General features: G+C 58.4%; 1 protein-coding gene across 1 annotated transcript in view; it reads right to left on the minus strand.

Annotated features, from left to right (window-relative positions):
- TTC34 (tetratricopeptide repeat domain 34) overlaps nt 1-12,216 on the minus strand; it is a 32,184-nt gene extending 19,968 nt beyond the window's left edge. The window contains exons 1-3 of the mRNA XM_012460972.3: nt 11,433-12,216; nt 3,222-4,047; nt 113-338 (exon numbers count right to left, since the gene is read on the minus strand). Of these exons, the coding sequence (XP_012316395.2) occupies nt 113-338; nt 3,222-4,047; nt 11,433-12,216 (1,836 nt within the window). The remainder of the gene's footprint in view (nt 1-112; nt 339-3,221; nt 4,048-11,432) is intronic.
- Nucleotides 12,217-21,562: the final 9,346 nt, after the last annotated feature.

The following is a 21,562-nucleotide window of genomic DNA, read 5'->3' on the forward strand; positions in this document are numbered from 1 at the left end:
TGGGGCTGCATGCCCTCCATCTGCTCCAAAGCGAGGGCCACGGGAGGCCTGTGGCCTCCTCCCAGCTGGGCCTGTTTCCACCTGTCCTCTGTGATCCCCTGGGCCTCCTCACCTGGTTGGCGTCATAGAAGAAGCCCCTTCTCAACTGCAGGAGGGCCAGCCGCGCCAGCACGGGGGCCGCCTGGGGCCTCCGGGAAAGGGCCACCAGCAGGGCCTTGTGCGCCTCCTCCAGGCAGCCCAGGCGGTACAGGGCATCAGCCGCCAGGAGGCGAGAGGCCTCGTCTTCTGCATCCAGCTCCATCAGCAGTGTGGCCAGCTGGTGCACGCCACGGGCGTCCCTGTGTGGAGAGTGGCTCAGGGGGCTGCCCCTTTTGACAGTCCCTCCACCTGCCCAGGTGATTGGGATGTGGAGAAATCCCATCTCCATGCACCCGGCCTGGGCAGCTCCCTCTGGGGGGACCCTCACTCCATGCCATCCCCAGAAGCCAAAGATGCCCTTCCCAGCACGCGGCCCTCACCCTCTCCCTCACCGTCCCCCCACCCTGTGGGAGGCGGGATTGAGGTGGTGTAGACAGGCAGTGGCAAGGCTGTCCCTGAGTGGACCCTGCCTCAGTTTCCTTTTCTGCAAAAACACAGACAACAATCTGGCCTTGCTGGGCCCAGGGGTGTGTGTGTAGGCAGAACAAGAGAACACGCAGCTGCATGAGGCATGCTCCTGTGTCCACATGGGAATGTTAATGAATGCTCACTGGAAGTGGGGCCAGAGCCTCAAATTCAACAATTCCCAGAGAACGAATATAAATGCCAGCACATAATCAAAGTTCCTCACCACCAGCAAACCAAAGCCAAGCAAATTAAACACCCGGGAGGCAGAGGAACTGTGTGTGTATGTTGTATGTGTTGTGTGTGTGTGTTGTGTGTGTTTTTTGTGTGTTGTGTATTTTTGTGTGTGTCATGTTGTGTGTGTTGTGTGTGGTGTGTCTGGTGTGTGTGTGGTGTGTGTGTGGTGTGTGTGGTGTGCATGTGGTGTGTCTGTTGTGAGTGGTGTTGTGTGTTGTGTGTGGTGTGTGTATGGGTGTGTGTGGTGTGTATGGTGTGTGTTGTGTGTTGTGTGTGGTGTGTCTGTGTGTGTTGTTTTGTGTTGTCTAGTGTGTGTTGTGTGTGTTGTGTCTGTGGTGTGTGTTTTGTGTTTTGTGTTGTCTAGTGTGTGGTGTGTGGGATGTGTGTGGTGTGTCTGTGGTGTGTGTGGTGTGTCTGAGGTGTGTCTGGTGTATGTTGTGTGTGTGGTGTGGTGTGTGTGGCGTGTATGGTATGTCTGTGGTGTGTGTGGTGTGTTTGTGGTGTGTGTTTGTGTTGTTTTGTGTTGTCTAGTGTGTGTCTGGTGTGTGGGATGTGTGTGGGACGTGTGTGTGGTGTGTCTTTGGTGTGTGTGTGTAGTGTGTGTGTGGTGTGTGTGGTGTGCATGTGGTGTGTCTGTGTTGTGAGTGGTGTGTGGTGTGTGGTGTGTGTATGGGGTGTGTGTGGTGTGTGTGTGATGTGTATGGTGTGTGTTGTGTTGTGTGTGGTGTGTCTGTGTGTGTTGTTTTGTGTTGTCTAGTGTGTGTTGTGTGTGTTGTGTGTGTTGTGTCTGTGGTGTGTGTTTTGTGTTTTGTGTTGTCTAGTGTGTGGTGTGTGCGTTGTGTGTGGTGTGTCTGTGGTGTGTGTGGTGTGTCTGGTGTATGTGTGTGTGTGGTGTGTGTGTGGCGTGCATGGTGTGTGGTGTGTGTGGTGTGTGTGGTATGTCTGTGGTGTGTGTTGTTTGTGTTGTTTTGTGTTGTCTAGTGTGTGTCTCGTGTGTGGGATGTGTGTGTGGTGTGTGGTATATCTGTGGTGTGTGTGGTGTGTCTTTGGTGTGTGTTGTGTGTTTTGTGTTGTCTAGTGTGTGTCTGGTGTGTGGGATGTGTGTGGTGTGTGTGGTGTGTGTAGTGTGTGTGGTGTGTGTATATGCGCACGTGCACAAACACGCCTTGGGGTGGAGGCTGACATCCATGCTGCCCCCCAAGAACCCCAGTGTCAGTGCTTTTAACTTTCCTGAATCCCCTCCTGCCACTTGCCAGCAGTTAGAAGGTGAAGTCAGAGCAGCTGGGGGTCACCTGCTGGGCTTTGCTGGCAAAGAATTTGCAAAATTGGGGGAGGGTGGGGAGGGATAAAATGGGGAGAAATGCCGGATATAGTCAAAGGGGGAATAGAGGCAGCAAACCACCGGGTTATGTATGCACCTGTGAACAACCCTGCATCACCTGCGCATGTACCCCAGAACCTAAAGTAAAATTAAAAAAGAAAAAGAATTTACAAAATGGGTATCAGGGGTGGGGGGATGGGCGGGGCCAGATTGTTGGGGTGAGGGGGATGGCAGCTCCTGAAGTCAGGGATCCTACAGGGGCCACTCCCTGACTCAGGAGCCGCGCGCCCGTCTCCATCCTCAGGACAGGACTTCCTGGAGACAGGACGTGACCCACGTTGGAGCACCGCCAAGAACAAGGGCCGGCGCGGGGCTACCGCGTGTAATCCCTGCGCTTTGGGAGGCCCTGGCGGGAGGACCACTTGGGGTCAGGAGTTCCAGACCATCCTGGCCAACGTGGTGAAACCCCGTCCGAGAAACACAAAAATTAGCTGGGCGTGGTGGTGGGCGCCTGCGGCCCCAGCTACTTGGGACACTGAGGCAGGAGAATGGCTCGAACCCAGGAGGAGGAGGTGGCAGTGAGCAAGATGGCACCGCTGCACTCCAGCCTGGGCGACAGAGCGAGGCTCCATCTCAAAAACCAAAACACACACACACGCACAATCCCCAGGCTGCTGGCAGGAGTCGCGGCCAGGGTGCAGGTCGGGGCGGTGCTGCCCGAAGCACATTCAGTCACGAAGGGAATTGTCCCGACCTACTGCGCAGAAAAAGCGCGGGAACTGCGTGTCCCGCCAGACTCGGGCTGTTGAGCTATTTACATGCACGAAACGCAGCGCCTGGAAGGAAATGTGGGCCGCGGGTTCGAATGTTCCTTTTGCATTTCGGGACTGCGGCCCCTGCGTGGACGCGCGGAGCTGGCCCTGCCTCGGGTGCCCGGAGGTCACCGCCACTCTGCCTCCGTTTATTCCCGTGTAAAACGGGAGGAAAAACATCCCTCGCTGCCTCGAAGGAGACCAACAAGAAACGGCAGCCCCAGCGCGCCCGCCGGACGGGTCCTCACCCCTCCTGCGCGGCGGGACCGCGGGTCTCCACGGCCTCCCTCTGGCGGCGGCCCCGCGATCGCTGCAGCATCCCGCGCGCCTCCTCCCGCAGCACGGCCAGCAGCAGCCCCCGCTGGTTCCAGGGCACCAAGGCCTTGGCGGCCAGCAGCGCGTCCTCGGGCCGCAGCCTGCAGGCGGTGACATAGTCCAGCGTGCCCAGGAAGGCGCTGCCCGCCAGCACCCGCAGCAGCCCGCGGCCGCACAGCGCGCGCACGCAGCCACCCAGGTGCGGCGCGCCCTGCTCCACCACCGCCTGGAAGTCCTCCAGGGCGCGCCGCGAGTCGCCGGTGTGTAGCGCGCAGAAGCCGCGCAGGGCCAGGAGGGGCGCGCGGTCCCCCGTACAGTCCCCAGCAGGGTCCTCGGGGCGCGGGGGCCGTAGCAAGAGCTCGCACAGCGCCCGGGCGCTCGCCGCGTCCCCCGCCAGCAGCAGGCACTCGGCGAGGCGGATTCCCAGCGCGGGTCGCGCCCCGGCAGGCGCCAGGCGAAGCAGGACGCGGAGCGCGCGGATCACCGGGGCCAGCAGCTCCCGGCCCGCGTCCTCGCGGAGCTCGGGATGGTTCCGCACGGCTTCCTGGAAGCGGGCGAAGCCCACGTCTGCGGCCTCCTGCGCTTGAGCCCGGACGCGCTCCTGGTCCCGGGCGGAGAACACGGTCTGGAGCTGCCTGCGCGCCGCGGAAGGGCTTTCGCAGAAGGCCTCCTGCAGGTCCCGAAGCGCTTCCTGGGCACGGCCGTGCAGGAAGAAGGCCGAGGCGGCGCGGGTGACCAGCAGGGCGGCCCGGAGCTCACCTGCAGAGAGAAGCAGAGGTGTGGGTCCCGCCTGGGGGGCCGGCTTCCCGGGGTGCCACCTGCAGGCCCCTACCAGGTCCGGGCCTTAGACTCCGGGGTCCGTGAGTCCTCCTGCCCCTGGCGTCTCCCTCCAGTCTCCGGGTGGCCCTGGGCATGGCACTGCCGGGACACGAGTTGGCAGGAGGCCCGAGGCCCGTTAGTGACGGAGCAGGTGCTGGGCAAGCGGCAAGGGGGCCGCTGCCCCGCCTGCCAGCGGCACTGCTCTCAGGGTGGGCTCGGAGTCACTCCTACCGCTCAGGGCAAACCAAATTTAGTCACAACGCCTTCCCCCGCCTGACTTTTAAATAATGAGTTTTAGGATTGAGCTTCCTTTTCTGGGAATCGGTGCCTCTTCACTCCCCCGCCGGAGCTGAGGCTCTGACTCGATGACCTTTGCAGTGACCATTGACCCCTGGGCACTTTGTTTCTTGCCTTCTTTGGGCCAAGCGGGGACCCAGCACTGGCACTTACTGAGGTGGACCTAGCATTTATGGAATCTCATGCGTCTGTTCCCTGGTCTGCACCATACTGGGTTATAATGATACACACGCAGGAAGGATTAAACGGTTTCACCCACATCCAGTGCCTGGAGGGGCCTGGTGCATCCCGTGGGTCAGTGAGGTCCGGGGCAGCAGCATCTCCACCTCAACTCTCCCAGGACCCTCGTTGCACACCCGCCCCCACCCCCACCCCCTTGTTACAGTTCGTGTCTGAGCAAACGCGAATGGGGCTTTCCGATTGGTAAAGGAAGTGGAGCCGCCACATCCCAAAAAGGACCCCAGGCAGGGCTCACAGGCCACTGAGAGAGTCGGGGAACACTCGGTGCTGGGCGGAGCTTCAGGTCGTGGCCCCACCCTTATTTTCACAGGTTTTCAAAGTGCTGCAGGGGAGGGAGGTTCTCAGGGTGCATCCCAGATCTCCCAACCTCTGCTCCAGTGCTTTTTGCACCGAGTCCTTCAGAATTTTCCAACAGCTTTTCCTTATAACCGCATGTGATAGCTACAAGAGCAACAATCCATTGCATCCGAACAGGATCCTGGAGAGGGCAAAATACCACACAGGTGCGGAAGCAAAGCCGCTGCTGTCCCTGCCCTGCTGCTGTGGAGGTAAGCGCAGAGTCCAGCACAGAAGGTGTCTCGGGCCTGGAGGCCAGCCAGGCAAGCAGCCACAGGTCACCCTGCCTAGTCCTGGTGGCCAAAGTAAAAGACACTTTGAGCCTTTCCTGTCAGTTACTGACCCTTTGCAGAGTAGCTCATGGATCCCAGGGAGCGGCAACCAGGGGAGAGCACTTGGGGCCCAGGGGTGATGGGGGGCTCTTTACTTTCCCACGTGAAAGGGTGGTCTCTCCTCTCTTTCCGAGATTCCAGTTACACACCAGGCCTCTTGATACTGTCTGCAGGTCACCCAGCCTCAGTTCATTTTTCTTCTGTTCTTCATATGGAGTAATTTCCATTCTGTCTTCAAGCTCACCGACCCTTCTGCTGTCTCTAATATTTTCATTTCAACTACTGCACTTTTCAACTCTAGATTTTTTTTTTTTTTTTTTGAGACGGAGTTTTGCTTTGTCATTCAGGCTGGAGTGCATTGGTGCAAACATGGCTCACTGTAACCTTGACCTCCTGGGCTCAGTCTCCTGTGTAGCTGGGACTACAGGCAAGCACCACCATACCCAGCTAACTTCTGAATTTTTTGTAGAGATGGAGTCTTACTTTGTCACCCAGGGTGGTCTTGAACTCCTGGGCTTACGTGATCCTCCCGCCTCAGCCTCCCAAAGTGCTGAGACTCCTTTTTATGAAAAACCATGCCCAGCCTGTTCCTTTTAATACTTTCCATTTGTCTATGAAGATTCCACATCAGTTCAGTCATTAGGACTGTATTTTCCTTTAGTCCTCGAATATATTTACATGGTCCCTTTCATGTCCTTAGTCTGCTAGTTCCAGCATGTGGATCGTGCTGAAGTCAGTTTCTAGGGATTTCTTTTTCTCCCGACTGTAGCTCACATTTTATTTTCCCGTCTCTTTGCGTGAATAGTAGCTTCTTCCCGCACAGCATGCATGATGGACACTTTGTAGAGACTCTGGATTCAGTTACGTTCCTCTGAAGAGGGCTGAGTTTTCTCTTAGTGGCAGTGAAATTGGCTGGGTTTAAACTCCAAATTCTGTTGCTTTTTGGCGAGCAGCACCAAAGTCTCCATTTGGATTTAGCAGCTTCCAGTGGCTGCTCTTGCAGCCCACCTAGCCTTTCCCCTATATGTGCAGTTCAGTGGGCTGAAGATTTAAGTAGATTTAATACACAGATTCGGGGCCGCACCCCCTCTGTGGCTCCCTCCTTTTCAGGATTTCTCGTCCAACTTTTCATTCACTTTTCTCAGCCCTGAACTGTCCTATGATACCTCAAGCTATGAGAACTTCAGCAAATGCTGAACCATGACTCACAGATTGAGGAATCCCCTTAGGCAAAGAGCTTCGGGGTTTCACATCTCGCCTCACACACCACCATTGTTCAAGGGTCAGCTGCTGGCTTCTGCCTGCATGTGGTTACTAACCATGCCTTCAAATAGTCACTTTGAATTATAATTGTCAACTGTGGGACATGTAGGCAAGCTATTCCACAGTGACTCGAAGCCAGATCTATTGTTAGACAGAAAATGTTTGACTAGCTGGTGGGGAATGTGAATGCTATCACATTATCGCTTTAATTTCCATTTTCCTGATGACTAGCGAGGTTCACTTATTAAAATTTTTCTCCAATCTGGTGGGTGGAAAATGGTTTCTCATTGTTTCAATTCTGCATTTCTCTCATTATGACGGTGCTGAATATTGTTCACATGTTTTATTAGCCATCTGTGTTCCCTCTTTTGGGGAATGCTTTTGCCAAGTCTTGTATTGAATTTTTTTTTCTTATTGATATGTAGGAGTTCTTCAAATACTCTGCATACTAATTTATTTGCTCATTGTACATTTTGCAAGCATTTTTCTCCTTTTGTGGGCTATCCTTTCAGTTTCCATAGTTATGGGCAAAATAGAGGTTTTAAAATTTAATTTAATCAGATGTGCCAATTTTTCCTTTATTGATTCCCTGTTTTGTATCTTAGGACGCCCACCTGTGTGTAGAAATCTTAATGTCATTCTCAGATATTTCCTTGTAGAAACTGTAAAGGGCAGCAGTTTCCGCCTGGAATTCACTTTTTCTCAAGGTGGGAGGCAGGAAATCAGTACCCTGCGTTGAATAACGCTCCTTTTCCTTCCCTATAGATTTGCTACACTCATTCTGTCGCCCATTAAGTTTTAGAGAGATGCGGGTCCACTTCTGAGCTCTCTAATTCATTTGACTGGTCCTTCCATCTGTCCCTGAAGTCAGTAAACTTCTATATTGATTAGTATAGCTTCGTATTAACTGGCAGAGCAAATCCTCCTACCGCCACCTCTTCTTTCTCCAAGTTCTCCTTCTCCTCTTCTTCCCCGTCTCACCTCCCCACTCCCCTACCTCTCCCTTCCCCTCCTCCTCCTCCTTTTTCTTCTGTGGACAGTGAATATCTCTCCATTTACATAGATAGTCTTTCTTTTTTGATACAGGGTCTTGCTGTTGCCCGGGCTGGAGTGCAGTGATGTGATTATAGCTCACTGCAGCCTTCATCTCCCAAGCTCAAGAGATCCCCCCACCTCAGCCTCCTAAGTGGCTGGGATCACAGGTATGCACCACATGCCTGAATAATTTTTTTTTTTTTTGTATTTTTAAAAATTTTTATAGAGACCACGTCCCACTATGTTGCCCAGACTGGTCTCAGACCTCTGAGCTCAAGGGATCTTCCTGTCTCAGCCTCCCAAAGTGCTGGGATTACAGGCGTGAGCCACTGAGGCATGGCTGTAGGTATTCTTTATTATCTTTTAATAAAGTTTTATACGTTTTCCATAAAGTCATGTGACTCTTTGAACTTAATCATTTTTCTGTTGCTGTGGTAAATGGTGTATTTTAAAGCCACAGAGCATCCATTTGTTGCTGGTATTTATAAACAATGTTTGCATATCTAGTTAAATTTTTCTGCTACGTTTAATACCTTTTCCTTGCTGCTTTTGCAGTTTCTGTCTACGTAGCTCATCCTACTACCTGGAATAATGACAAGTTGTGGCTTCCTTTCTGGTCTTACATGTTCTGTCTTGTTTTCTTATCTTATTGCATTGGCCAGGATCTCTAGCACAATGACAAGTAACCGGGAGACGGCACAGCCTCCCACTATTGATTTTCAATGGAAGGCTTCTGAATTGCCACCATCAAGTGTGATATTTATGGTAGGTTTCGGACAGATACTATCTTTTTCAATTAAGTAAGTTTAGTTCTGTTTCTTGATTGCTAAAATTCTGGGAATGTTAAATATTATAAAACACTTTTTCTGAATCTACTGCAGTGATAATATGTTCTTCCTTATTCCACTAATTAATGTGGTGAATTATAAACTTATGGAAACATAAAAGTTTAAGTCTCGTGTTATAATATTTGGCCAGATTTTGGCTAAAACATGCATCAAAAACGGATGTTTTGACCTAGTCAGCAGTTATTTCAGCTAACTATTGCGGCGTAACCATCCATCGTAAAACTAAGTGGCTTAAAACAACAATTAAGACTGGGCAACGTAGCGACACCCCGTCTCTACAAACAAATAAATAAAAAAATTAGCCGATTGTGGTGGCACGTACCTATAGTCCCAGCTACTTGGGATGCTGAGGCAGGAGGATCGCTTGAGCCTGGGAGACTGAGGCTGCAGTGAGCCATGATCACACCACCGCAATCCAGGCTGGGAGACAGAGTGAGACCCTGTCTCAAGAAGGAAAATCCAACCATTTATATTTGGCCATAATTATCCTTTGGTTTGGGCTGGGCTAAGCTGGACAGTTCCGTTGGTCTCACCTGGGGTCACTCGTGGCTGCAGCCATGCAGTGACTTTACTGGATGAGAGAATCTAAGTGTCTGGGGCCATGGCGATGCCTGTCAGCTGAGCCTCTGTCTGTTTCCTCACTGGTCATGATTCCAGCCTCCTTACATGGCCCTGGGATCATTCCAAGGTGAAGGCGGAAGCTGTGGATCCTCTGAGGCTTGAGCTCCAGAAGCCATCACTTCTACCACATGCTACTAGTCCTAGCAAGGCACAAGGCCATGCTGGATTCTGTATAGAGAACAGACCCTGGCTCTTGCTGGGAGGAACACAGGAATCGTGGTTGTGCCTTCCCACCTTTCCCAGCAGCTCTTAATGAAGAACTTCAACAAGTTGGAAGTGGCTGCCAGTCCCTTAGGAGACAAGCGTGCAGGGAGCCCTGGTATCCGGATGCAGACAGCAGCTGCCCTGAGTGCAGGTGGCATTTATTCTGTATCTTGTCCTCACACATCCTGTGTCCCTGTGTGTCTACTTACTAAAACGGGAAATCTCCCAAATTACAGAAGGGTTTTGCTACGGTTTGAATGTTTGTCCCCTCCAAAACTCATGCTGAAGTCTAACCGCCATTGTAACGGTATTGACAGGTGGGAGCTTTGAAGGTGATAGGCCAGGAGGGCTCTGCCCCTGTGGGTGGGATCAACGCAAGTTCGGCCCCTTTCGCCTGTTTGCTCTTCTGCCTTCTGCCAAGTGAGGATGCGAGCATTCAAGGTGCCATCTCGGAATCCGAATCCGCAAGCCTGCTGGGGCTTGGTCTTGGACTTCCAGCCTCCAGAACTGGAGCTCATTCATTTCTCCTCGTTATGGGGCACCCAGCCCATGGCATCTGTCACAGCCGCGCAAATGGAACCACTGGTCTGTGCGATGTTCCCAAGGACTTTGGAAAGTAACCTCCAGATGGAAGGTCATTTGTTGCAGGAAACTACATTTGTAAAAAGTCTGTTATAGGAAAATTCATTTGTTCACTTCTTGTCGTAAGCCATGCCTGTGCTGGTGGTGGCGATACGGGGACTCCCTTGACCTGGGTTTAGTGGATGCACGATACTTAGGGCAGGTGTCCCCCTACACACCAGAGCCACGGCAGACACGGACGAGCTTCCAGTGGCCTCCCCGGAGGGTGCTGGTGGGAGGCTGGGCTGTGGTCCTGGGTGCTCCTCCCGAAGGAGGAGCCAGTGAAGGGACCGGGCAGGAGCAGTGTCTCAATCTGGGGGAGTCTACCTCCGACACCCCTTTTCCCACCTACGCGTCCCTCCGCAGTTCAGTGCCTCAGGATGAACTCTTAGAACACATTCCTGACCCCCCTTCTCTATGCCTCCCTCCACCATCAAATCTACCCACAGTCCGGCCACTTCTAACTCGCAGACCCATGCTTTCTCTGCAGCTCTTTCTCCCTCATCTAAATTCCGTCATCTCTCTCCTGAACCACTGTCCCAGCCTCCCGGCCTCCCAGCCTCTCAGCCACCCAGCCTCCAAACCTCTTAGCCCCTCAGTCCCCCAGCCTCCCAGCCTCCCAGACCCCCAGCCTCCCAGCCTCTCAGCCTCTCAGCCTTCCAGCAGGTCCTGTCCTTACTCTGTCTCCTCTGGCACATTCTACACACAGCAGCCAGAGGAAAGTTTAAAAATGCAGCTCAGAGGCCAGTAATCCCAGCACTTTGTGGGGCTAAGGTGGGGGGGATCACCTGTGGTCAGGAGTTTGAGACCAGCCTGGCCAACATGGTGAAACCCCGTCTCTACTAAAAATACAAAAATTAGCTGGACGTGGTGGCGGGTGCCTGTAGTCCCAGCTACTTGGGAGGCTGAGGCAGGACAATCTCTTGAACCCGGGAGGTGGAGGTTTCAGTGACCTGAGATCGCGACACTGTACTCCAGCCTGGGCAGCAAGAGCGAAACTTTGTCTCAAAAATAAATAAATAAGTAAATAAATTTAAAACAGTGCAGCTCAGAGCACCTGGCTCCACAGCTTGGCCTCACTGCGCTGAGGGCGACGTCCGAGGGCCTTGGGAGGCCAGGAGCATGGAGCCCCATGGCTGCCATGTTCAGCAGCCCATCCCCGTCCCCTTCCCTCCGACAGCCACCCTGGCCTCCGCAGTGGCAGGGACAGCCCCAAGCTCTTGCTCCCTTCAGGAAGGGCACATTTGCTTCTGCTGCCTGGAACCCTCAGTCTCAGCCTGAGTGACCCCTCCTCTGAGAAGCTTTCCCCGATCGCTGGCTGGAGCAGTATCTTGCATGCCCCATTTCTTAAAGGGAACATTTTGTTTGCATCTTTGGGTACACCAAAGGGGCAGGGCCTGACTATCCTGTCACCCAGGTGCCCCAGCCCCAGCCCAGCCTCACCCCATCACGGCAGGACATAACCACGTGGGGAGGGGTAGTGGAGCAGCTTTCACCCTGGCTATGCAGGGCCACGCCGTTCTCCTACCTTGGGGTCCGCTGCTGGTGGGGTGGGCCTCCAGGGTCCGGCTGCAGGCCGCCAGGCAGTCCTCATACCTGCCACTGTGGAGCAGAGCTTCAGGGGACAGGGTGTCACTCCGGGTGCCCCTGGGGTCCAGAGCTGCCAGGAGTCGCTGGCCGCCGGTCTCCTGCTGGCTGGCACTGTGCCCAGCGCCCAGGTGCCCCGACAGGTAGTCCCGGAGGGCGCTGAGCAGCACGGGGAGGTAGGGCTGCTGGTGGGTGCGAATGAAAGCCACTGTCCTGTCGGCGCTGGAGGCGAAGGCCTGGAGGTAGGCGGCCACGCCGTCTGCAGCCTGCGCCCCGGACAGGACCCAGGCCAGGGCGCGCGTCAGCCGCAGCTCCAGGACTTGCTGGGAGTGAGAGTCCAGCAGGGCGCTGCAGCGCTGCACCACTTCCTCGTGGTGCCCGCGGGCCAGCAGACCGGCCAGCAGGTGCAGGACGGCGGCCGGGTGGTCCGGGCAGAGGGCGCCCAGGAAGGCGGAGGCCAGCGACCCCGTCAGGGAGACCACTGCCATGCCGTCCCAGTGGATGGCGGGGATCTGGCTGTCCCCGCGGCACCAGGCCTCCAGGGTGGCCAGCACCGCCGCCCCCCGAGCCTGGGCCAGGGCAGTGCGCACGCTCCGCACGGCCGAGGGGGCGTGGCAGCTGAAGGCAGCCAGGTAGAAAGCGGTGGCCAGGGGCGGCTCCCCCAGCGCCAGGTGCTGCTCCCCCTCCCGGCAGAGGCAGGCCACCAGCTCCTGGGCCGACATCATGCCTGGGTCCCCGACGGGCCCATGTCCAGTCCTCACCGTACCTGGGGGTGAGGGAGCATGGTGAGTACGCAGAAGGCAGCCAGTTCACCTCCCTGTGGCCACCTCCGCCCCTTCCCACTGAGCCCCCGGGTCACTGCAGACCCCACGGGGTGAAAACTCGGGGGTCCTGGGCTGGGCCTGCCTCCCACTGTTCACGTCTGGGGCCTCAGCCTCCTCCTCTGCTGAGGAATGGGACAGCAGCCCTGCCCAGCTCATACCCTCTCAGAATTTCTGATCCCTGAGTGCCCATGGTGGGAGGGTTACGGTGGCCTGAGGGGTCAGGGCCAGCCCCACCCTCGGCCCCTCCCAACCTGAGCCCCTCAGGAAGGCGCACCTCCTGTCAGCTGGACTCAGGGCCACACCCTGCTCACTCTCTCACACTGGGCCATTCGACAGGGATGCCCAGTGCGCCTGCCAGGCCCTTGGGTCGGGGGAGCCACCCTGGCCCACGGGGGTTTCAGTTCTGAGGTTGAGGCTCCAGGGACAGTCCCTGTTCCCCCTCTCGAGGCCTCCTGACCTGAAGAGCCAGCTCTGAGTGGCCCTTTCTTCCCTCGTGAAACACGCAGCCCCAGCATCCCCTCTCGGACCCACAGACACACTCACGCTGGCCTGCAGCTCGGAGGCTGAGCCGGCCGTGCCCTGCGGACCCAGGTTCCCTTGTGGGTGGTAGGGGACGGAGGGATGTGGCCGGCTGGACGACCCAGGCCTGGGTGGGGCTCCGGAGACCGCTGCGTGCGGGTTGGGGAAGGCACAGCCCACGGTTTCCCGGGAGAGCGTCAACACCTGCAGGTCTGGCTGTCCTGCAGCGCCCTACTGTGGCCGGAAGTGACCAGGCCTCGGTCCCGTCCCCCTGCCCCGCCCCCGTCCCCCCGCCCCGCCCCTGCCGGCCTCCAATGGGCCGCCTGAGAGCAGAGAACCCTGAGGTCATGGGGGTCTTGGGGGAGAGGGCGCCTCTGGGCGCCTGTGGGGTGGAGCCCTCCACACCCAGGCCAGCCTCCATCCTGCCTGCCCTGCCAAGGTGCCCTCAGCCTCCTCTCCCCACAGGTGAGGAGGGCGCTTCCTGGAGGCAGGTGGGGGCTGCCTGCCCACCAGTGCACTCAGGCTCTGGTTGCTCCCGGGCCCCTCACGGTCCAGCCTCACTGCTCTCCCTGCAGGTTCCTGTCACCTGGTCCTGGGGCGCCTCCCCACAGGCTGCTCCCTGCGTTGGCAGCTGGGCCTGGACCTTTTGTGCACGGCCAGCCCGTTCCCCTTGGCCTTCCTTCTTCCCAGAGGCCCCGGCAGCCCTGTCCTGCCTGCACCAGCTGAGCCATCAGTGCCCTGGGCAGTGGAGGGCACATGAGCCAAGGGCACACCCCTCCCCATCACTGGGTTGAGGCCCAGAGGCAGCTCCGGGAGCTGAGACCAGAGCCTGCTGCCCAGGGACAACCTGCTTGTTGCTGAGGAAGGGGTGGCAGCATCTGGACTATTTTAGGAAACCCTGCCCTCAGCCCATGCCCCAGGAGCAGAAAGCCTGAGTGGGGTGGCTGGAGGCAGTCTGGGGTCCCCAAAGCTGAGACCCCAGCACCAGCAGCTGCCCTGGAGGGCAGGCACGGGTGGGGGGATGGGAGGCGCATCCCTGAGAGAGGTCCCTCCCAGTTCAGGATACCCAGGTGCCCGGACACCAGGCCAACGCTGGCTCCTCTGTGGGGCTCAAGGAAGTGGGGGTGGGGGTGCCTGCTGGGGGTGGGGACCTTGGGAGGGGGGCAGCGTCCCTGATTTCCTCATTGGCTGAGCCTCTTGGGATGTGCCCCGCCCGCCCTTTGGGGAGGGTGTGGAGCCCCTGCAGTGTAGGCAGAACAGTCAGGGTCAGGTCTGAGGGTACAGGGCAGGGGGTCAGCAGGGCCGGGGCTGCCTGGCCTAGTTCTTCAGCTCCCTGACTTTCACCAGGGCCCAGGGGCTGTGTGGGTAACGCAGTGGGGGAGGTTTATTAAGAGATTTCCCATTACTCCGTGTTGATTACTTTCATTTTAATTGCCCTAATTAGGCGGGAGCTGTAATGGAGTGGGGCTGTCACCAGGGCTGTGGAAGGCCTGGGGCGCAGAGGTGGCAGGTCTGCGCGACAGTTGTGATCACAGCAGCGCCGATAGGCCCCTGCGTCTTTGCCCTGCACACAGTGCCCTGCCCTGGGCCCACGGGCACCGGCTGGATGAGCCTGGCGGTCTCGGAGGGTCTCCAGCCGTGATCACAGCCCCCGCCTGAGGGCAGCACACCTGGACGCAGGTAACCCCAGGGCCTCCTCCAGGCCACCCCCCACTTCACATTCTCGATTCTGATTCGGCCGCAGACAAAAGCTGGCGTCGGAGCTGGGCAGGGAGGCCGAGGCCGGTGCCTGGCACTTTCGGGGTCTTGTGTTCAGGCTTGTGTTCCTTTAGTACGTGAGTCAAAAAGATTTCCGCCATTTCCAACTCAAGGCTGGCAGAGGGCACACTGTCCCGCTCAAGACCACTGGGGACTGACAGTGTGGGGAGCTGGCTCATCTGATACTTTGGGGGAAACAGGGTTTGAGGGTGATGGAAGCATTCGGCCCTGACTGGACGCTCTTGCACTGACACCCTGGGTGCCAGGACTGAGCAGCTCCACGCAGAATCAGCCCCCAAGCGCAGGAATCGGCCCCCACCTGCAGGAATCGGCCCCCACCTGCGGGATCGGCCCCCACCCGCAGGAATCGGCCCCCACCCGCAAGAATCGGCCCCCACCCGCGGGAATCAGGCCCCACCCGCAGGAATCGGCCCCCACCCGCAAGAATCGGCCCCCACCCGCGGGAATCAGGCCCCACCCGCAGGAATCGGCCCCCACCCGCAGGAATCGGCCCCCACCTGCGGGAATCGGCTCCCACCCGCAGGAATCAGGCCCCACCCGCAGGAATCGGCCCCCACCGGTGGGAATTGGCCCCCACCTGCAGGAATCGGCCCCCACCCGCAGGAATCGGCCCCCACCCGCAGGAATCAGGCCCCACCCACAGGAATCAGCCCCCACCTGCAACAACCATTAGTCCTTAGACTCCTGAAAAGCACTCAGGAGCTGCTCCCAACATCCTGGGGGCCGCGCCTCCTGCTCTGAGCCTGCTCGGCTGCCCCAGTTTACGTGGTCGGACCTGGCTGGGTGGGAGGAGGGGCAGGACACTGCGTCAGCCCCTAGCAAGGTCCCCCTCACGCCCCACACTCAGACTTGCAGAAATGAAAGGGCCTGGCTGCCACACCGTGCTGAGCAGGAGCACACAGTCCCCACCAGAGACGCCCTCCGGAGGGCCCGCCGCTGGCAGGACCCATCGCAGTCACACTGAAGGCCTGGGCTAAAGTCGCCACCCTCTGGGAGGAGCTGTGGGCCATTTCCAGAATGTTCTGCTGGCAGTGAGAGCAGCTGACTTGGGGGAGCCGGCTGACCTCACACTGGCTCACGGGGCGTGTGTGGGCTGCAGGCGGCACTCGCTCTGCCCTTTCTGCAGGTGCCACAGCAGCGAGGTGCCCGCCCCGGGGCTGGGCTCTCCCACCTGTCTGGAGCTCCTCTTCTGCTCCCCCAGAGCGGGCACGGGTGTGCCCATCGGGCAAGGGAATCTTCAGGAACCCTTTCCAGGGCCGCCTCAGAGGCTCCCTGAGAGGGACGGGAAGGAGGAATCCAGGGCGCGTGGTCTTTATGCAAACAGGTGCACTTCATTCACCATAGTCAGCGGAACCCCTGTCCTCCAGACACCTGAGTGCCCTCGAAGGTCAGGCCGGCAACTGGGAGGCAGGCCCAGCTGTGAGCTGCTGCTGCCGCCAAGCCCCTTCCTGCAGGACCCTGGAGATCCTGCCAGTGCCAGCAGCCTGAGGGGAGGGCCACACGCTCCTGCTGCCAGGGGCTGCCAGCGTGGGCGGCAAGGATCCGGGGCCTTGGCAACCTCTGGGTGGTGGGGCACGTGTCCTTGTCCCCCGACCATCACAGCACAAAGCAGGGGGTCCCCACAGCCCAGGCCCAGGGCCCAGCCAGGCCTTCATGCCCTTCTGCGAGGCACGGCTTCCCTGCAGCTTCCCCAGGGCTGCAGCCTCCCCACCCTCCTGCGCCTCTTCCCCAGTAGGCGCTCACCTGGGGAAGGAGATGAATTTGGCTAAGCCAGCCCCGGTTAGAGAGGGGAAGCCTTAGCAACAGCTCCAGGCTGCACCCCAAACCCCAAAAGTACGGCTCTGGCCTGGGCTCTCTCGGGGTGCTCCCCTGCTCTACTGACCTGGGAGCAGGTGCAACTCTGGTCATTTCCCTGGCTAGGTGCCCACCTCACCCAACGGGCACCTCCAGCCCACGTGCCCCAGATTGCCTTCCCAGGGTGTGTGAGCCCCTCAGAGCCCTGGCCATCGGGGCTTAGGACACTCCCCATGACTTGGAGCACTTCAGCTCAGGGGAGCCCCTTCGGCCCTGGCGTTTACCTGGGGTGTCGTCCGGGAGACCTGGGCAGCTTCAGGAGACCAGGGTGGGGCTGGGGGACATGGCTGTCACCAGATGAAATTTTCGCCTCTTGACCCTGGGCCACACAGGCAGGACCTGCAGGTGGACAGCCAGGCGGAGAAGTGCACAGCCCTCCCTGGCGGAGCCTGGGGTCAGGGAGGCCTCTCGGCTCCACGCCCTCCCTCTCGAGCTAAGCTTCTTGCAGGTCTGGCAGCCGGCCGGCAGGAGGGGCAGGGCCCGTCTCCACCCCTGAGCCGGCTCCTCTCATTCCCTGGGGCTCCTGTTCCATCCTTGATCAATAATGCAGTGGAGGGAGGAGCCCCCATCCTTCCTGCCCCCACCCGCCAGCTGCTCCCACTGCTGCCATCTCAGCTGCAGGGTGGCCTCTGAGGGCCCCTTTGCATTCTGGGGCTGCTGTGGGTGAGGCCGAGGGCCAGGTGCCTGTTTTATGGAGGAGCAGGTTTGCCATATTCACATCCTGGCACCGTGGAGGCTCGGGGGTTCTTGTGGACTCACAGCTCAGTCGTGGACTGGAGAGTGCCTTTGGGGGACGCTGGAGGAAAAGGCTCTCTCGGGGCCGGCACTCTGAGTAGGGAGGAGCTTTGCCGAACCATGTGGCTGGTTTTTGAGGCCGAGGGGGACACTCAGCCCGGCAGCATCCTGCCTGGCCTGCAGGGACTCTGACCACGCAGCCCTAGAGGAAGGGCCAGGACAAGGAATGGGCCACAACCCCACAGCCCCTCCCAGACCTCGTCTGTCCTCACACCCACACCTGCCCATCCGCAGGCCTCCAGCCTCCCTGCCAAGGCATACCCTGGGCGTGATGGCTTCTCACCTCCCACCCCTGCGAGGCTCCCACACTCGGGATCTGCGCCCTCATCTCCCAGTGCCTGGCCACTCAGCCCAGCCACACCGACCCCTTCCTGGGCTGGACCCCATCCTGTTCCCCACAGCCTGTTCCTGCCCCAGGGCCTTTGCACTGCTGGCTGCTGCCCCCACAGCCTGGAGGTCTGGGCTCAGTCCTTCTTCCTTCAGCAGACCTTGGCCGACTTCCCCGCCTCACGCAGCCCCCCTGCTGCTCCCTGGCTCCGCCCCCTCTGCCACCCACACTCCTGTTTGCATCGGTGGCGTTTCCTCCTTGGTGTGTGGGTGAGGAGGGCAGGGGGTGCCGCCCCCCGGCAGGTGCCTGGCGGGTAGAAGAGAAGTAAGGGAAGGAGTGAAGGAAGGAACGAGGGAGGGAGGCTGAATGGGGGCATCTTCTCCGACCTCTGCGTTACACCGGGCAGGGGAGAGCCCGGCTTCCCTGGGACGAGGTCGGCCGAGAGTCACAGGCCTCCCGGACTCAACTGGGCCGGGCAGGGTTCTGCTTCCGTCACGCGGAGAAGCCCGGGAAGCTCCATGTTCTCCTTCGTCTTTTCCTTTCCCTGAAACTTCCCAACCAACAGGCCTCGCCCGGGGAGAGACTGATGAGAGTGGGGCGGGAGCTGGGGGCCGGGTTGTGTACACAGCCGGTGCTGGTGTGAACTGACGAAGTTTATTAACCAGGCAACCCGGAATCATTAATCACACAGAAAAATAACACAGCGAAGTGACTTTCCAAAATGCCATTGGTATAATTATCGTCTGGCCCGTTACACTAAATGCCGCCATTTATATCTGTGATACTTAAGTATGCAAACAGTAATTAACGTGGTAATGAACCGGGGACCCCAGAGCCTCCCCTCCCTGAGCTAATTTGCATGTTAATTATCATTAGCGACCAGGGAAACAAGTTATAAACAGCCTAATTAGCAGCCGGATCATTTTTACAAGAGATCGCGTGCACTTTGACACGTGAACCAGTGTGAGATTAATGAATTCAGGCGAGGCTGCCCCTCCTGCGAGGTGGGGGTGGGGTGGGGTGGCCTTGGTGGTCTCTGGGACGCCCATCAGCAGGGTGCTGTTAGGAGGTGACAGCCGATGACCTCAGGCTGGCCCCTGAATGGTGGGGCTGTGGCTTCCCAGGGGCTTGAGTTGGTGTGACCAGGAAAGGTGGGGCCCTGATAAAGAAAAATTATTCTGACCCTTGGCAAGGAAGACTTTATTCAAGACTATTGCATAGGGGAGAGAGACGGTTCCATCCCGGATGCCAGGACAAGTGGGGTTCGTAGCCCAGGAGCCGGGTAGGGGCTTGGTGGATGGATGGGAAATTACAAAGGGGAGGCATCAGGGCAGGGAGATGGTTGCTAAACTGACTTCATAGATTCTTGCTCAAGGCAGAGTGATCCCATATCCAGGGTGGGGATTGGCTCGAAGCTGCCTTAGTGGGACTCTTGAGACAGCTGGACCCCACAGGCTGAAGCGGCCCAGATGAGGCCGATTGAGAAGAGCACTCGGCAGCCCGTTGGGTTTCCCATCCCAAAGCCCAGGTCGTCTGCTTTTGTGCCGGTGCCCTCTTCTGGGCCCTGAGCCTCTCGGTCAACCGGGGCTTTGCTTCTCCCAAGAGACGCCATTTATCCAACCAGACACGTGTGCCCCACCCTCCCCCACCTTCAGAGCAGCCCTGTGGGGGTGGGAACCGTCACCATTTCAGCAAGCAGGAAGCCCAGGGACGGAGAGATGGGGACCTACCCCAGGCCTGCAGCCCTGGCAGCTGCTGAGCCCTGGACCCTGATGCCGCATGCAGCCTCCCTGCTGCCCCTGGACACGCCAGGCAGTTCCTGCCCCAGGGCCTTTGCATCACAGAGCCCTGCACAGGCTGGCGTCCACCCTGACTGCACCATTCAACCTCCATCCCATCCTTTCCCACAGAATTTTGCTCAGGCTCTTGCCTGGCGTCGGCGTGGTCCTGCGTGTCTCCCTGGTGAGAGTGCCGGCCGCCGGGGCAGGATGCGGCCTGTTGACCACCCCCTCCCCAGCGCCTCGATCAGCCCGACGTGCAGCACCTCCCCAGCGCTGTGGAGTGGGGGCGAGGCTGGCCGTGAATCACCCCAGAGTGGGGGCTGAAGATGTTTTTTGAAAAGGCTCGGATCTCAAAGTTTACCTTCGACTCAGCCGTGGTAGCACAAAAGTAGCCACGGGAGGACAGCATGCAGATACCGGGCCAGCCCTGCGCCCATGGCATCCGACGTTGGCATCCTAAAACCAGATATCTGGCCGGCTACCTGCCACCTGAGACACCTGCCACACTCCGTCTTAGACCGTCTGAGCCTCACCTGCCCTTCTCTCCGTTTGATGTGGGCTCTGGGCAATTTTGGACAGCAGCATCTGACACAGTAGGGCTATCTCTTGCCTCCTGCCCGGGTCCCTGAGGATGCAGCTGCAGGGTGGTGCCCAGAGCCCGCAGGGCAGTCAGCGCCCAGGAGCCCGGCAGAGCGGGGGAGCGTGAGTGCCTCTCCTTTTCTGCTGCACAAAAGAAGGTCCTGGGCACAGATCTCTGCGTGGGGTTCCCTGGGCCACGTGCGGGGGACACCTGGTGATTGATCTTCCCTGAGGCCACCTCCTATGGCTTCCCTCTCTCTGTCAGTCACACTGCTCCTGGGATTGTTCTTCCTGTTAGGACAATGGCCCCAAGGCCCCCGCTCATTAGGCTGCTTTCCGGGGAGCCCCGATCAAGGTGGTCTCGGAAAGCAGCCCCTTAGGGTGGGATTTTGGAGCCGGGTCACTCGCTCCAAGAGATCCTGTGCACTTAGACACGTGAACCAGTGTGAGGTTGATGAAATCAGACGAGACTGCCACTCCGCACCCGGGCCCTGGTGAAAAGTGGGGGAGGCGGGGCCCTGACAGGCAGCTCCACAGTGTCCTGGCTTCACTGGGCTGACTGGGCTGCTGTGAGGCTGGAGATGGGACCTGGGACACACAGGGATAGTGGCCATTGCACCACGCGAGGGCGGTGGGAGGGCTGCCTTCTGCTTTCCGCAGCAGAAGCCTTGAGACAAAGCCACTGTTTTGGGGTTCCCGTCTGACGAGGCACGAGGGGCCCACTGGGGGCTTTGTGGGGCTTGATGAGATTCTTGGAAACTTCTCCTGAAGCTGCAGGGCAGACCTGGCCGAAAATCAGACCCAGGCTCTTGCAGGCGGGATGATAGCTCAAGCTCTAGCAGGAGGGATGGTGGCTCAGACTCTAGCAGGAGGGATGGTGGTCCACGCTGTAGAAGGAGGGATGATGGTCCAGGCTCTAGCAGGAGGGATGGTGGTCCAGGCTCTAGCAGGAGGGATGGTGGCTCAGGCTCTGGCAGGAGGGATGATGGTCCAGGCTCTAGCAGGAGGGATGATGGCTCAGGCTCTAGCAGGAGAGATGGTGGTCCAGGCTCTAGCAGGAATGGTGGCTCAGTCTGTAGCAGGAGGGATGATGGCCCAGGCTCTAGCAGGAGGGATGATGGTCCAGGCTCTAGCAGGAGGGATGATGGTCCAGGCTTTAGCAGGAGGGATGATGGTCCAGCCTCTAGCTGCTGCCTGAACTTCGTGACCACTTCGTGGAGCTTCCAGCCTCATGCAGGTTTTATCGCCACTGAAGCCAGTGGCACAAGGCTGTGGCTGGTGCTGTGGCTGCGCCCCCACTTCTAGTTGTGATTTTTCCTGTATCGGTCAGCTTTTGCTGCTGTAACAAATGGGCCCAGTGTCTTGGTGGCTTACAACAGTTCACTCCTTGGTCACCTTCCGTGGGGACTGCCAGCTGTCTCTGAGAGTGAGGGCAGGGGCAAGAAGGGCACAGCCAAGCCACAGCAGAGACACTCACTCCCACTGGCAGACAGCACGGTCACTCCCATGCTATCCGCTGAAGCAAGGGAGGTGGCTGGGCAGGATCAGCAGAGGAAAGACCTGCCCACAGGGAGGCCTGGCAAGGTAGGGTAGGGAACAGACCCTTCGCCAG

Source organism: Aotus nancymaae, unplaced genomic scaffold (assembly GCF_030222135.1).
Source record: "Aotus nancymaae isolate 86718 unplaced genomic scaffold, 86718_ANA_hifiasm-v0.15.2.pri h1tg000250l, whole genome shotgun sequence".
Lineage (NCBI taxonomy): Eukaryota > Metazoa > Chordata > Mammalia > Primates > Aotidae > Aotus > Aotus nancymaae.